The sequence below is a fragment of the Entelurus aequoreus genome, linkage group LG24 (genome assembly GCF_033978785.1).
Source record: "Entelurus aequoreus isolate RoL-2023_Sb linkage group LG24, RoL_Eaeq_v1.1, whole genome shotgun sequence".
In the NCBI taxonomy this organism is placed as follows: Eukaryota; Metazoa; Chordata; class Actinopteri; order Syngnathiformes; family Syngnathidae; genus Entelurus; species Entelurus aequoreus.
This window is the reverse complement of record NC_084754.1, coordinates 1,137,206-1,154,301: the sequence shown is the minus strand read 5'-3', so window position 1 is coordinate 1,154,301 and position 17,096 is coordinate 1,137,206. Positions and strand designations below refer to the sequence as shown.

The window sequence follows — 17,096 nt, the reverse complement described above, 5'->3', positions numbered from 1 at the left end:
CAAACACGTAGCGTTACAATAACCAGGAAGATAAAGTGTTTGTCTCACACCTACTAATCAAGCATTCACATTTTGCCACAACACACATGGGGGAAAGTCCTATCTGGAAATACAGCCATATTAACTCCTAAACTGCCATTTTAACACACATCAGCACGCATCCAATGCTTTCTCGTGGCCACGAGAAAGTTTCTCGTGGCCACGAGAAAGTTTCTCGTGGCCACGAGAAAGTTTCTCGTGGCCACGAGAAACTTTTTATAAAAAAAAAAAAAAAAAAAAAAATATTAATTTTTTTTTTTTTTTTTTTTTTTTTTAATAAAAAGTTTCTCGTGGCCACGAGAAAGTTTCTCGTGGCCACGAGATACTTTCTCGTGGCCACGAGATACTTTCTCGTGGCCACGAGATACATGTCTAAAAAAAAAAAAATTCCCATGTCCCTTTAGGGGCTCCGTAGCATTGTAACCACATTTGCAAACAACTTTTCTTTTCATAGAATTTTCTTTCAAAAAAGAAATGAAGTGCAAAAATGTCAAAGCATCATAACAAACAGTTATGTCAAATAGCAGCAGAAGTGCACTTTTTGGAGAGCTGTATTATTTTCAGTTTTGTGCCCAAGGGACTGATTTTATTTAACACTATATTATTATTTATACACCTATAGTGATCACAGAGACAGCTTGTTTTTGTGTTACTGTATATATTTGTTTCTCTGAAAAATCCCACTTAATATACTTTGGGTAACAACAGTCAATATTGATTTATTTTATTTTATTTTTTTAGGTGGGTAACAGTCAATATTTATGTATTTATTAGATTTTATTTTTTTGTTATATAATAAAAGTGAGCTTTTGTTAAACCAAATATTGTGTGTTTTTTTCCATATACAACAACCTATCTGGACTCCATAAGAGAATCGATAAGGAATCGGTTCGATAAGAGGATTCGATAATAGGCTCGAACTCGATAATTTCTTATCAAAACATCATCCCTAATTATATTGTACTAGTTTCAAAAATGAGTAGTTTGTATCCCGCGTTATTTAGTACGACTGACGTGTTTCATGCAAACCCTGCACGGTCACGTGTCGTTATGAAAAAAGTTCTGAGAGCCAACGAGTAAAATCCACGCACGGATCCACGCCTGCCACTGGCACCGAGAGGGGCTCATTAGTGCGAGTCACGACGCAGGACAGTCCGTGCTGTGTTCAACTGCCGCTTTAACGCTCATTTCCTGCCATTGTCACACGCATCGTGGGCAGGAAGAGGGAAACGAAAGCAGACCTGCTGGGGGGTGAGAAGGGGATGGAGGGGGTGGGCGACCTATTTAAACACGACATGATCGTGGGCATGAACAGACGTGATCATGTCCATCCTTCATCGTCGCGTCCCCGCCTGAACATGATTGTTTAAGAAGGAGCAGGTGCTGGTGGATCCATCCTCCCTCCCGCCGTGGAATGTCTTCCACTATCGAGAGGAAGACGCTGGAAGCTAACGAGTGAGTGCGACACATTTTAATCATCACGCCAGTTAGTCGTGTTTGGGGAAGTTGAAATGCTTCAATTCAGTAAGATCTATTAATAGTAAATAATATGAAAATATGTATCCGGTCTTACTTTGCTCATACGTTCTGCTTTTCTACTTTTCATCGTTCTGCTTTGGAGGCAACGCAGTAAGACCGTGTCAAATATCTCCCTCGTGTGGACACTATAGGAACTGCAGCACTGACCTCATTGGAGCTGCTGACAGAAGCAACATGTATATTTGTTCTATATCAGTGGTTCTTAAAAGAGATGTCGGCCGATAAATGCTTTAAAATGTAGTATCGGAAATAATCGGTATCGTTTTTTTTTTAAATATTAAACATAAAAAACACAAGATAGACTTACAATTAGTGCACCAACCCAAAAAACCTCCCTCCCCCATTTACACTCATTCACACAAAAGGGTTGTTTCTTTCTGTTATTAATATTCTGCTTCCTACATTATATATCAATATATATCAATACAGTCTGCAAGGGATACAGTCCGTAAGCACACATGATTGTGCATGCTGCTGCTCCACTAATAGTACTAACCTTTAACAGTTAATTTTACTCATTTTCATTCATTACTAGTTTCTATGTAACGGTTTTTATATTGGTTTACTTTCTTTTTTATTCAAGAAAATGTTTTTAATTTATCTATCTTATTTTATTAATTTTTTTTAAAAGGACCTTATCTTCACCATACCTGGTTGTCCAAATTAGGCATAATAATGTGTTAATTCCACGACTGTATACATCTGTATCGGTAATTAAGAGTTGGACAATATCGGAAATATCGGATATCGGCAAAAAAGCCATTATTGGACATCCCTACTCACAACAACGTGGCGAAGTTGGTAGAGTGGCTGTGCCAGCAATCGGAGTGTTGCTGGTTACTGGGGTTCAATCCCCACCTTCTACCATCCTAGTCATGTCCGTCGTGTCCTTGGGCAAGACACTTCACCCTTGCTCCTGATGGGCTTCTGGTAGCGCCTTGCATGGCAGCTCCCTCCATCAGTGTGTGTGAATGGGTGAATGTGGAAATAGTGTCAAAGCGCTTTGAGTACCTTGAAGGTAGAAAAGCGCTATAAAAGTATAACACATTTATCATTTATTATAACAAATTACACACCTGCAAATCAGTCTGACTTCTGCTGTTGCCGTATCCGTAATACGTTAGGGCCAATTTTTTAGTGTTGCCAATCAATCAATCAATCTATCTTTGTATATTTCATAGTTGGTTAGAATAAATAAATACAATGTATAGGGAATAGAAATTGAAAGAGTAAATGAAACCACATTTTTCAGGTATAATGATTGATGATAAATTGAACTGGAAATGTCATGTAAAAAATATACAAAGTTAAAGTACCAATGATTGTCACACACACACTAGGTGTGGCGAAATCATTCTCTGCATTTGACCCATCACCCTTGATCACCCCCTGGGAGGTGAGGGGAGCAGTGAGCAGCAGCGGTGGCCGTGCCCGGGAATCACTTTTGGTAATGGCTCCCATTTTTATAGTCTTTGGTATGACTCGGCCGGGGTTTGAACTCACGACCTACGATACGACATAAAGTAGCAAGAAACACGTCAATAATGAATAAAGCAAAACATGTTGTAGACCAAAAATCACTTCCTATTCTCTACTGCTCGCTAGTGTTACCATATCGGAGTTATTGTGTAGAAATATGGGGAAATAACTACAAAAGTACACTTCATTCATTAACGGTGTTACAAAAAAGATCAGTTAGAATAATTCATCATGTTGGATATAGAGAACATACAAATCCTTTATTTATTGAATCAAAAATACTGAAATTCCACAACATAGTGAATTTGCAAACAGCTAAAATTATACACAAAGCAAACAATAACCTGCTACCCAAGAATATACAACAATTCCTCTCAAAAAAAAAAAGAGGAGAAATATAATTTTAGAGAAAAATTTTATATAAAACATTTGTACGCACGTACAACACTTAAGACCTTCAGTATATCAGATGATGGAATGGATTAAGCAAAGAAATCAAACAATGTACTAATATGATCCACTTCAAGAAACTCTTCAAACTTAAAGTGTTTACAAAGTACAAAGAAGAAGAACCATGATAAACATTCTCAATTTATTTCATCCATCCATCTGTTCAATTTCAAAATAATCTCATTTATATCACCATATAAAATGTAACTTACTTCACCGAGTATTATTTATTTATTTTTATTGTTATTACTTATGGAGTATATTGTGAATAAATTGAGAACAGGAAATGAACAAAAGTTTTAGCAACTGTTATATAAAAGAAAAAGGGGTAGGATTAAATAAGCTCTGCTTCTTCCTACTCCTTTTCCAACATGTTGAAAAGACAAACTGGAAATTGTGATGTATCATGTTGTATTCTTGCATGTTCCAAATAAACTCAAACTCAAATGTATAAATATAAGTTCATATTGTACACATAATGTGATTAAAAAGGTATTTCCTTGGGCTAATTCATGCAAATTTATGTAAACTTTATTTTTGTTACAAAACCCATGTAATTGGAGGGGAATGTATTTTTTGTTCCGGTTTGGTCACATTGTTGGGGGGGGGGGGGGGGGGGGGAACAATTGATAAGTGACGGAATTAAGGAAGCAGCATGAGACGACGAGTGTTTGAGAGGAAATGGTAAAAGGACAAGCGGTAGTAAATGGATGGATGGATGGTAATGGAGTCTGGGATTGAGAATAATCGTTATTCCCTTGGAGTTTGTGAGGCCAATGAGGTATGATTCTTTCTGAAAATGTGTGTGAAATCAATGTTTTCATTTATTGGACGTCAGACTAATTGTAAGTTATGTTTTCTTATTTGATTAGTTCTGACGGCATTGTATTTGGCATCGATGTGGCTGAAATAAATGTCTGTAATAAATGTCTGTGTGAGGAAAAAACGAAGGACTTGAGCCTTGATTAAGACCTCGGAGGGAGTAACGCTGGTAGTCGAGGGCTTAAACGGGGGGTGTGCTGTAATCCCTCCTTTATCGCTGGTAATTCCTTCCGGTGTTCTGAGAAAATGTAGAAAAAATACCGAGCATGCGCATCAACGCTAAACTTCCTCGCACAAAATAATCATAGCAATGAAGGTAAAAAAAACGTTGCTATCCATCCATCAATTTTCTACCGCTTGTCCTATATTGTGGTTAATTTTACACACCAGGAAACAAACCGAAACAAAACCGGTATTAACCCGTGATTAACCTAAAATGCTTGGCTGGTTGTTTGTCTATACCAGTGTTTTTCAACCACGGTGAGATACAGTCTGGTGTGCCGTGGGAGATTATCTAATTTCACCTATTTGGGTTTAAAATATTTTTTGCAAAGCAGTAATTATAGTCTGCAAATGATGTGTTGTGGTTGAGTGTCGGTGCTGTTTAGAGCTCGGCAGAGTAACCCTGTAATACTCTTCCATATCAGTAGGTGGCAGCAGGTAGCTAATTGCTTTGTAGATGTGGGAAACAGCGGGAGGCAGTGTGCAGGTAAAAAGATGTCTAATGCTTTAACTAAAAATAAACAAAAGGTGAGTGCCCTTAAGAAAAGGCAATGAAAGTTAGGGAAGGCTATGCAGAACAAAACTAAAACTGAACTGGCTACTAAGTAAACAAAAACAGAATGCTGGACGACAGCAAAGACTTACTGTGGAGCAAAGATGGCGTCCACAATGTACATCCGAACATGACATGACAATCAACAATGTCCCCACTAAGAAGGATAAAAACAACTGAAATATTCTTGATTGGTAAAACAAAGTAGATGCGGGAAATATCGCTCAAAGGAAGACATGAAACTGCTACAGGAAAACACCAAAAAAAGAGAAAAAGACACCAAAATAGGAGCGCAAGACAAGAACTAAAACACAGGAAAACAGCAAAAAACTTCCAAATAAGTCAGGGTGTGATGTGACAGGTGGTGACAGTACACCTACTTTGAGACAAGAGCTATAGTGATGCATGCTTGGTTATGCTTTAAAGTTATATCCAACAATTGCGACAACGACTTTTTACTGTCAACTAAGTTTCGTTTTTTAATGATTTCTGCTGGTGGTGTGCCTCCGCATTTTTTCATAGCAAAAAATGTGCCTTGGCTCAAAAAAGGTTGAAAAACACTGCTCTATACTCTATGGTGACAAAATGAATGTCAACAATAAATATTTTGACAAGCTCATATTTATAATAAAAGCTACAAAAGCACTTGTTCCGGGACTTATTTAGGACATTTTCTGAAAATGTCATCAAAATCTGTCAATTACTTGTGTTGCTAACTATCGGATTAAGCAATTGGTTGCAATTTTTATTTTTTTTAATGAAGCAACACATTTTTTCAGAACACCAAGCCTGACTGTGGCAAATTCATTTCCGCAAAGTGTTGAGTTTGAGTTTATTTAGAACATGCAAGCAAGCATACAACATGATACATCACACATGCAAGCATACAACATGATACATCACACATGCAAGCATACAACATGATACATCAAACATGCAAGCAAGCATACAACATGATACATCACACATGCAAGCATACAACATGATACATCACACATGCAAGCAAGCATACAACATGATACATCAAACATGCAAGCATACAACATGATACATCACACATGCAAGCAAGCATACAACATGATACATCACACATGCAAGCAAGCATACAACATGATACATCACACATGCACGCATACAACATGATACATCACACATGCAAGCAAGCATACAACATGATACATCAAACATGCAAGCAAGCATACAACATGATACATCAAACATGCATGCAAGCATACAACATGATACATCAAACATGCAAGCAAGCATACAACATGATACATCACACATGCACGCATACAACATGATACATCACACATGCAAGCAAGCATACAACATGATACATCAAACATGCAAGCAAGCATACAACATGATACATCAAACATGCAAGCAAGCATACAACATGATACATCAAACATGCATGCAAGCATACAACATGATACATCAAACATGCATGCAAGCATACAACATGATACATCAAACATGCATGCAAGCATACAACATGATACATCAAACATGCATGCGAGCATACAACATGATACATCACACATGCAAGCAAGCATACAACATGATACATCAAACATGCATGCATACAACATGATACATCACACATGCATGCATACAACATGATACATCACACATGCAAGCAAGCATACAACATGATACATCACACATGCATGCATACAACATGATACATCAAAATTTCCAGTTTCTCTTTTCAACATGTTGGAAAAGGAGTAAGAAGAAGCAGAGCTTATTTAATCCTACCCCTTTTCCTTTACATAACAGTTGCTAAAACTTTTGTTCACTTCCTGTTCTCAATTTATTCACAATATACTCCCTAAGTAATCACAATAAAAATAAATAAATAATACTCAGTAAAGTAAGTTCAGTGTTTCCCATAAACTGCCAAGATACCTGTGGCGGTGGGGGCGTGGCTATGGGCGTGGTCACCATGACATCATCAAGTAATTTGCATAATTTACTACAATATGATTTTCTCTAAAAGGCTAAAAAAATGTATACTTACTAATTAATAATAACAGTCTTGTTTTAAACGTCCATCCATCCATCCATTTTACAATATAATTACAACACTTTATGTACATATTTATATACAGATTTGAACAATAAGTTATTCACTGAAATATATTTATTAATTGTGGTTCTTACAAAAAATATATCTTATAAAATATAAAAGCTAAAATGTCTCTTAAAGCTCTGCCCCTTTAATTAGTGCATACTAAATAATTTAACTTTAGCCTACTACTACAAGCATATTATTTACCAGCAACATAAAGTGAAACAGAGGCAGAGGTGTCCTGCCACAGTCAGTAACAAATAAACACAAAACAGTAGTGGTCAAATACAAATAAGGCAACAAGAGAAGTATCCTACACTTCTCTTTTGTAAAGTAAATGTGAACAGCCTATATGGGCATCTACATCAACTATATGATTTGCCTGAAGCTGGACAGGACAAAAAAAAAAAAAAAAAAAAAAAAATTTAAATGTTTTTTAATTTTAATTTTATTTGTGGCGGACGTAATTCTTTCGTGGCGGGCTGCCACAAATAAATGAATGTGTGAGAAACACTGAAGTTACATTTCATATGGTGAGATGAGTAAGATTATTTTGAAAATGAATGGATGGATGAAATAAATGTTTATCATGGTTCTTCTTCTTTGTTCTTTGTAAACACTTTAAGTTTGAAGAGTTTCTTGAAGTGGATCATATTAGTACATTGTTTGATTGCTTTGCTTAATCCATTCCATCATTTAATTCCACATACTGATATACTGAAGGTCTTAAGTATTGTACGTGCATACAAATGTTTTAAATTACATTTTTTAGAATAATTGTTGTATATTCTTGGGTAGCAGGTTATAGTTTGCTTTGTGTATAATTTTAGCTGTTTGTAAATTCAGTAGTGTGAATTATTGATTAGAAATCGAACATAACAGAACCTGTTTACGACCTTCTAAATACGCATGTTAACATTATGAGATCCCTACAGACATGAAATAACACCTTTTAGTCACATTTACACTTTTAATTGAACACAGCGATGCCGCTGAGGCTGAGCCAATCGGTGGCCACGATACTGAACAGCGAGCTCTGTTTGGTTTGTTGTCATCTAATGGCCTATCCTCTGGTAATTTTGATATGTTTTTGTTTTTTTGGCCATTTTAATACTTTAAGAATGCTAATTTAAAGCCACAAAGTACGTAGGATTATCTAAAAAAGAAAACAACAACAATAAGCGCTATAGAATTGTGACGTGGCGAAGGACGACTTGCACTGTATAGTTGTGTCGAATATTAAGTGATAGTATCATATTTGATAACCAAGTTAATAATCAAGCAAGACACTATTTACTACATGGTAACAGGCACAGTAGTACCTCAACTTAAGAGCTAAATCGGTTCTGTGACGGAGCTCTTAACTCAAAACACTTGTATCTCAAATCAACGTCACTGATTGAAATGAATGTTATTGGTGCTTGGTCCCCAAAACAGCACAACTTAAACATGTAATTTGCCTTTTAGGAACACAAGCACATTTTAGTTAAGAAATATCCTATAAAACAATACAATATAATGTATTACAAACTATTGTTTTATTAAGTATTGTAAGAACAATGTACAACATTTACCTTGGAGAGTGGACTTTTACGGTAGCTCCATCCAGCTGGTTCTCCGTCAAACACACCATCGTCAGCTTTTCCATATTTTCATGGCTGCCGCTTAGATACTATTTTAACCTTCTTGGCTGGCGACAGTCTCATTCTGCCTCAGTTAGGTGCAGACTAGCAGTGCTACGCTCGGACTGCCTCGCCAAGTTTGCTTTACTTTCTATCATGTTTTGGGTGATTTATTTCTTTAATTCGATGAACGTCATCTACTTTTCCTTCTCAATACTGCCCTTCACACTCACTCTCTTCCCGCCCATGTTTAGAAAACAAAGCCATGTCCATCTTTAGCTATAAGCTAATGTAAGCAGCAGTAAGACTGGATGATTTGGGCGGATTTTATGGAAAAAACTAATTTTACAAAAAAAAAAATCAGTGGTCGATTCTTGATTCAATAAGATTCTCGCTATGTGTTATTTGTAGGGATGTCCGATAATATCGGACTGCCGATATTATCGGCCTATAAAATGCTTTAAAAATGTAATATCGGAAATTATCGGTATCTGTTTCAAAAAGTAACATTTATGACATTATAAAACACCGCTGAGTACACGGACGTAGGGAGGAGTACAGAGCACCAATTAACCTCAAAGGCACTTCCTTTGCGTGCCGGCCCAGTCACATAATATCTACGGCTTTTCACACACACAAGTGAATGCAATGCATACTTGGTCAACAGCCATACAGGTCACACTGAGGGTAGACGTATAAACAACTTTAACACTGTTACAAATATGCGCCACACTGTGAACCCACACCAAACAAGAATGACAAACACATTTCGGGAGAACATCCGCACCGTAACACAACATAACAAATACCCAGAATCCCTTGCAGCACTAACTCTTCCGGGACGCTACAATATACAACATTTACGCCTTGTTGGCATTTTTTCCCATAACTTGAGTTGATTTATTTTGGAAAACCTTGTTACATTGTTTAATGCATCCAGCGGGGCATCACAACAAAATTAGGCACAAAAATGTGTTAATTCCACGACTGTATATATCGGTATCGGTTGATATCGGTATCAGTAATTAAAGGCCTACTGAAATGATTTTTTTTTATTCAAACGGGAATAGCAGATCCATTCTATGTGTCATACTTGATCATTTCGCGATATTGCCATATTTTTGCTGAAAGGATTTAGTACAGAAAATTGACGATAAAGTTCGCAACTTTTGGTTCGCAACTTTTGCTCGCTGATAAAAAAAGCCTTGCCTGTAGCGGAAGTAGCGTGACGTCACAGGAGCTAGTATTCCTCACAATTCCCCGTTGTTTACAATGGAGCGAGAGAGATTCTGAGCGACAAAGCGACGATTACCCCATTAATTTGAGCGAGGATGAAAGATTCGTAGATGAGGAACGTTACAGTGAAGGACTTGAGAGGCAGTGATGGACGTATCTTTTTTCGCTCTGACCGTAACTTAGGTACAAGCTGGCTCATTGGATTCCACACTCTCCTTTTTCTATTGTGGATCACGGATTTGTATTTTAAACCACCTGGGATACTATATCCTCTTGAAAATGAGAGTCGAGCACGCGAAATGGACATTTAAAGTGACTTTTATCTCCACGACAATACATCGGTGACACACTTAGCTACTGAGCTAACGTGATAGCATCGTTCTCAAATGCAGATAGAAACAAAAGAAATAAACCCCTGACTGGAAGGATAGACAGAAGATCAACAATACTATTAAACCATGGACATGTAACTACACGGTTAAAAATTCTCAGCCTGGTAAGGCTTAACAATGCTGTTGCTAACGACGCTAAGGCTAATTTAGCAACTTAACAACCGGACCTCACAGAACTATGATAAAAACATTAGCGCTCCACCTACGCCAGCCAGCCCTCATCTTCCCATCAACAGCCGTGCTCACCTGCGTTCCAGCGATCGACGGCGCGACGAAGGACTTCATCCGTGGGTTTGGCGGCAAGCATCGGCTAGGTGTAGTAAGTAGTCCTTGTTGTGTTGCTGTAAGTATTGTACTTAGCCGCTAATACACCGATCGATCCCACCTACAACGTTCTTCTTTGCAGTCTCCATTGTTCATTAAACAAATTGCAAAAGATTCACCAACACAGATGTCCAGAATACTGTGGAATTTTGTCGAAGAAAACAAGAGGTTTTTGTATCGGGTCGATGGAGTCCAACCACTTCCGTGGATTTTGTGACGTCACGCGCATAAATCATATCCAAAGGAGTTTTTCAACCGGAAGTGTGGCGGGAATTTTAAAATGTCCCTTTATAAGTTAACCCGGCCGTATTGGCATGTGTTGCAATGTTAAGATTTCATCATTGATATATAAACTATCAGACTGCGTGGTCGCTAGTAGTGGCTTTCAGTAGGCCTTTAAGAGTTGGACAATATCGGAATATCGGCAAAAAAGCCGTTATCGGACATCTCTAGTTATTTGGTATAATAATTACAATGAAACGTTTTCAAAACAAGTTACAGGTTAGAAAAGCTCCTACTGGTTGCATGTAGAAGGCCTGAAAACATATTTTAACCAGCGCCCCCCACGGGAATAAGCGGTAGAAAATGGATGGATGGAGGGATTCTTAAAAAACAAACAAACTGTTATTATTGATTTTGGAAAATTATGAGAATAGGATTGAATAAGAATCACGATTTGGATGTAAATTGATTTTTGGTGCACCCCTACTGTTTGTCCATTCCCGGCAACATGCTGTCAAAAACACTAAATTTGATTTAAAACATTTCCAGAGTCTACATAAAAAATATAATAATCAAATGCATTGGCAATTGTGTATTAATATAATGATGCTAATTTTTATACATTTATGATCGTATATTTCGCTACAAGTGGCCGTGAATGAAAACGAGTTTGACACCCCTGGTATACAGTGACGGAGCAGGAAAGGGCTAGATATACGTTTGCTGTAAAACATTTCCCATAAAGCGCCCTGCCATTTCTAAAAACAGACTTTTTACAGACCAGAGGGTGACATGTTGTCCTTTGCGCAGGGAGCCGGTGGATGAGGTCCTGCAGATGCCTCCTTCTTTGCTGACGTGCGGCGGCTGCCAGCAGAGCATCGGCGACCGCTTCTTCCTCAAGGCCGTGGAGCAGTACTGGCATGAGGACTGCCTCAGCTGTGACCTCTGTGGCTGTCGCCTCGGGGAGGTCGGCCGCCGGCTGTACTACAAGCTGGGAAGGAAATTATGCCGCAGAGATTACCTCAGGTAGGCGTGTTTTAAACATGTTTATTCACGTTATTGTTGTTTTTTGGGATGAACTGCATGAAGAGGAGCAGTTCCTGATGTATGCCAGTGGGGAAAAAAACGGCACTGTTTATTAGTTGTGGTGGTTAAAAAATTTAAGGATACGTTTTATTAATCATTAGAAAAATGGTCAATGATCTATGGGCAATTAGTTGCCATGTTTCACCCCTCTAAGAACTTTTGCTCACTGGCGGCCGTGATTTTTTTTTACCAATCTTGCTCAAATGTTACATGATGACATTGAACGGTGTGAGAACTTTCAAGTCAGACTTCCATCCATCCATTTTCTACCGCTTATTCCCTTCGGGGTCGCGGGCAAGTCAGACTTATGGTGGGGTTTAATGACAGCAACAATATGTAGTGTTTTTGTCAGACAAATAATAGCAACACTGTTTGGACAATTGTTGTGTGTGCAGCCGTTCAAGATGGATAAGCGGTATGGAATTAGATGGATGAAAGTAAATCATTTAGTATACATTACATCAGGGGTCTCAAACTCAATTTACCTGGGGGCCACAGGATGCAGAAACTGGGTGAGGCTGGGCCGCAAGAAAAGATTTCTTAAAAAAATCTAACATGCACTTTTTTAATGAAATCACCTTCATTGAATGGCTATCCCACCCTAGCAACATACTTGCCAACCCATCACAAACATATCTAATAAAGCACATTGGGAACTTTCAAGTTACACAATTTTCTCACCTTAACTTTCAAACAATTGATTTAATACCATCGATTTCTAAAGCTTTTGAAGGCTAAAAACACGATAAGTGAGGAGCGTTCACTGTCTAATCCGGGAGGCTCTTAAAGTAGCAGTAGTAGTCAGTGGTCCCCAACCACCGGGCCGCACAAAAATAAAAATAACAATTAAAAAAAAAAAAAAAATTATTAAATCAACATAAAAAACACAATATATACATTATATATCAATATAGATCAATACGGTATGCAGGGATACAGTCCGTAAGCACACATGATTGTACTTCTTTATGAAAAATAAAAAAATAAAAAAAAATAAACACCCCCCCGTCCAGAAGTAGTAGGGTAGTTTCCCATCATGCATTGCGACTTTACCAAACGCTTTTCAAAATAAAACCTTATAACAATACATTAACCTCTTAAGGCCCAAGCTCTTTGTTTGCATGCTTTTATTTCTCTTTGCCATTTGGGCTTATTGGACCCTAATTAGAATAAAAACTAAGAATCATATTTTGATATGATGTACTTAGTCCATAAGTACACAAACGTGTACTTCATGTTTAGTGACATGCTAATTCTTATTTTTACACTTTTCCCCAATTTCCATTGCATGTTATACTCTTCTGACACCACCAGATGGCAGTATAAGTGTCCACATAAGCGGCCATAAGACCCCAATTCAGTAGTGTACACAATTTTGGAAATAAGAGCTAAAAGGTGCTGTCCACGCATGTGGCCACTAAGCCTTTAGAGGTGTTAATCTGCTTCCTGTCAGGAAAACATGCAGGGCAGAACATAAATTGGCAAACTTAATAAAATCCAAATTATTTTAGCTTTGTAAATATTGAGTACAAAGTTTTAGGGGAAAATATGAATTGTTGGTATGTGGTTACTACGACTTACAGTAGGCTAGGAGAGTTCAATCTTTCACAAATAAATACAGAGTCGTGAAAAAAAATCTAATTACATGATTGTTGGTGTGACAAAATATTAGAAATAACTTGCGGTATGATGTTTATGTTCAGACAATTTTGTAGAGATTGCGACCGCATAATTCATCTTGATTGAAATATTTATATAAAGCTATGTGTTCCTTTTTTGTTGTTGTAAAATTACATAAAAATGTTTGTTTCCCCAAAGGCTTTTTGGCCAGGATGGTCTGTGCGCTTCCTGCGAGAAGAGGATAAGAGCGTTTGAGATGACCATGCGTGTGAGGGACAAGGTCTACCACCTGGAATGCTTCAAGTGCGCTGCCTGCCAGAAGCACTTCTGCGTGGGAGACCGCTACTTGCTCATCAACTCAGACATCGTCTGCGAGCAGGACATCTTTGAGTGGACTAAACTCAACAACAACAATATGGTGTAGGAAGGAAATCACTAGACTTTTTTTTGTGAAGACATCTTTGATACACTTTTTCTAGCACCAGGCGGACGTCAAACTGCACCTCCTATTCCCATCAAGACCAGAGACAACTAAGACCTCTCCTCACCTCAGGCCTCATTGATGCAAAGCTGATAAACATGCAATAACATGTGCACATAACAATAATGTGTCGCTCGGATTGGGAGTCAGAGCATTTGGAGAGACGTTATAGTTCAGGAGGACTACATTAACGAAACACATACCAGCTAAAACATGTATTTGTACCAATTGGGGTGTCTTGATCGGATATTTGTAGCAACTCTCGGGCCGATATCAACAAAAGAACAAGTATCGGTTGATAACGGACATATAAAATCTCTGATACAAGCACTCCGGCAGCGTGTTTATTTATGCAAAACTTGACAGCCTCTTAACATCCAAATGTTAAGCACACAAGGTTGATATTTTCTTGTATTTTAGTCAAGTCATGGACAAAAAGGTAAACATGGTAGGCGAAAAGCTACTAGCAGCTACACAACAGCTAACCACAAAATAGCACACAAGCTAGTGTTTTTAATTGAACAATATTGCAGTCTACAACAGCACATTTGTCAGTATAAACAAGTATCAAATCAGTATAGTTGTATATCACCTACACATACAAAGACTCCAAGTTTGAAGCGTATTTGATAGTATCCAGTACCAAACGTGTCCGCATCATTCAACTTACTGTATCATGCCCTCAATTAAATGAATTATTGTGACCACTAGGTGTCCCAAAAACACAAATAAACTCTCCGCTTCACAAGTGTAACTCTGTCATAAGGTTAATGTTTTCATACCCACGTTTGTTGTGTTTTTGTAATTTCGCTCGATCATACTTTTTCTAACATTCCACCCTAGAAAACAAGGAGTATGCAATTTTATGCCGTACTGTTAGTCATTTTCATACTCACCATTGTTTTGTTTGACTAATTTCACTTGATCAAACCTTTTCTACAAAATAGTAAAAGTATGTACCGTATTTTTCGGACTATAAGTCGCATTTTTTTCATAGTTTGGCCAGACTTATACTCAGGAGCGACTTATGTGTGAAATGATAAACACATTACCGTAAAATATCAAATATTATTGATGTCATTGACGTAAGAGACTAGACGTATAAGATTTCATGGGATTTAGCGATTAAGAGTGACAGATTGTTTGGTAAACGTATAGCATGTTCTATATGTTATAGTTATTTGAATGACTCTTACCATAATATGTTACGTTAACATACCAGTTGGTTATTTATGCTTCATATGACGTACACTTATTCAGCCTGTTCACTATTCTTGATTTATTTTAAATTGCCTTTCAAATGTCTATTCTTGGTGTTGGCTTTTATCAAATACATTTCCCAAAAAAATGCGACTTATACACCAGTGTGACTTATATATGTTTTTTTCCTTCTTTATTATGTATTTTCGGCCGGTGCGACTTATACTCCGGAGCGATTTATACTCCGAAAAATACGGTACGAAATTAGTGCTTATACCGTATGGGATTACTATCGGCATTGGCCAGCAACACTCAATCTGTATCGAGTTGGAAGTGAAAGAGTCATATCGAGACACCCCTAGGACCAATATTTGCACGAAAATACACAATTTTTGGAGTGTACATTTCTTTAATATGATTTAAAAAATGCTTGATCATGTGCTACATTAATTTTAAATAAGAACGTATCTGGTGTCTGTTATCAAAGAATTGCACATTTTTGACAGTTTAATATGGTGTCCCCTTCAATTCCTTCAGTTATTCATCTTTTGAAATGACTCATTTATTGAGCATCCCCACCCTTTTAGGCACTTCATTTAATTTCACCATTTATGCAATAAACAGTCATTTGAAGGAACGCTGATTCAGTTCTCAAGTATGTTAGCTGCATTCAGTCAAAGCATACATTTTGGCACTCTGTCTTATACATCTCTTATATACATAAGGAGGCAGCATGGAGGATGCTGTGTTTACTGCTCGTGCCACACAATAAGAAAGACCTTGGTTCAATTCCCGGGCTCGGGGTCTTTGTGTGTGGAGTTTGCATGTTCTCCCCGTGACTGCGGCTTCCTCCCACCTCCAAAAAACATGCACCTGGAGATAGGTTGATTGGCAACACTAAATTGGCCCTAGTGTGTGAATGTTGTCTTTATGTGCCATGAGGTGGCAACTTACCCGTACTTGTTCATTTATCTGTACCGTTTTAGCCACAAAAGGGGTGGATTAAGCTTTATCATAGCAGGAGTCTCAATCTTCTTTCTTGTGACAGCTGCTTCTACGAAATGAAAATGGCAGAGATACTAATTTTTGTAACTTTTCATAGCTTATTTAAACTAACTATTAAACTGAATTAGCTTATGTTGTCAGAACATGAACAAAATGTTATTATCCACACCCGTATTTTGTATTAAAACTAAAAATATATATTTTGTTAATCTCCATCTTGTATTTGAGAATACATTTCGTTCTGGTGTATCTCACATGATGAAATGAAAACATGAATGCTGTGAAATAATGTTCAATATTACATATTTTACTGACTGACACACTGAAGATCAGACAAACACTTGACGTTTGTTAAAGCTGTCTCACATTTTTCATGAAAATATAAGATGTTATGTCACTTATTGGTATGTGAACCATTGTACGCACACAGAACCAGTGAAGTTGGCACGTTGTGTAAATGGTAAATAAAAACAGAATACAATGATTAGCAAATCCTTTTCAATTGAAGAGACTGCAAAGACAAGATACTTAACGTTCGAACTGGTAAACTTTGTTATTTTTTGCAAATATTAGCTCATTTAGAATTTGATGCCTGCAACAGGTTTCAAAAAAGCTGGCACAAGTGGCAAAAAAAGAGTGAGAAAGTTGAGGAATGCTCATCAAACACTTATTTGGAACACCCCACAGGTGAACAGGCTAATTGGGAACAGGTGGGTGCCATGATTGG

The 17,096-nt window shown here is 37.5% G+C and overlaps 1 protein-coding gene across 1 annotated transcript; it reads left to right on the top strand.

Annotated features, from left to right (window-relative positions):
• Positions 1-1,216: 1,216 nt before the first annotated feature.
• lmo2 (LIM domain only 2 (rhombotin-like 1)) lies at positions 1,217-16,679 on the top strand. The gene is made up of 3 exons (XM_062035704.1): positions 1,217-1,494; positions 11,788-12,003; positions 13,882-16,679. The coding sequence occupies exons 1-3, from the start codon at positions 1,454-1,456 to the stop codon at positions 14,105-14,107; spliced, it is 483 nt and encodes a 160-aa protein (XP_061891688.1). The 5' UTR covers positions 1,217-1,453; the 3' UTR covers positions 14,108-16,679.
• The last annotated feature ends 417 nt before the right edge of the window (positions 16,680-17,096 follow it).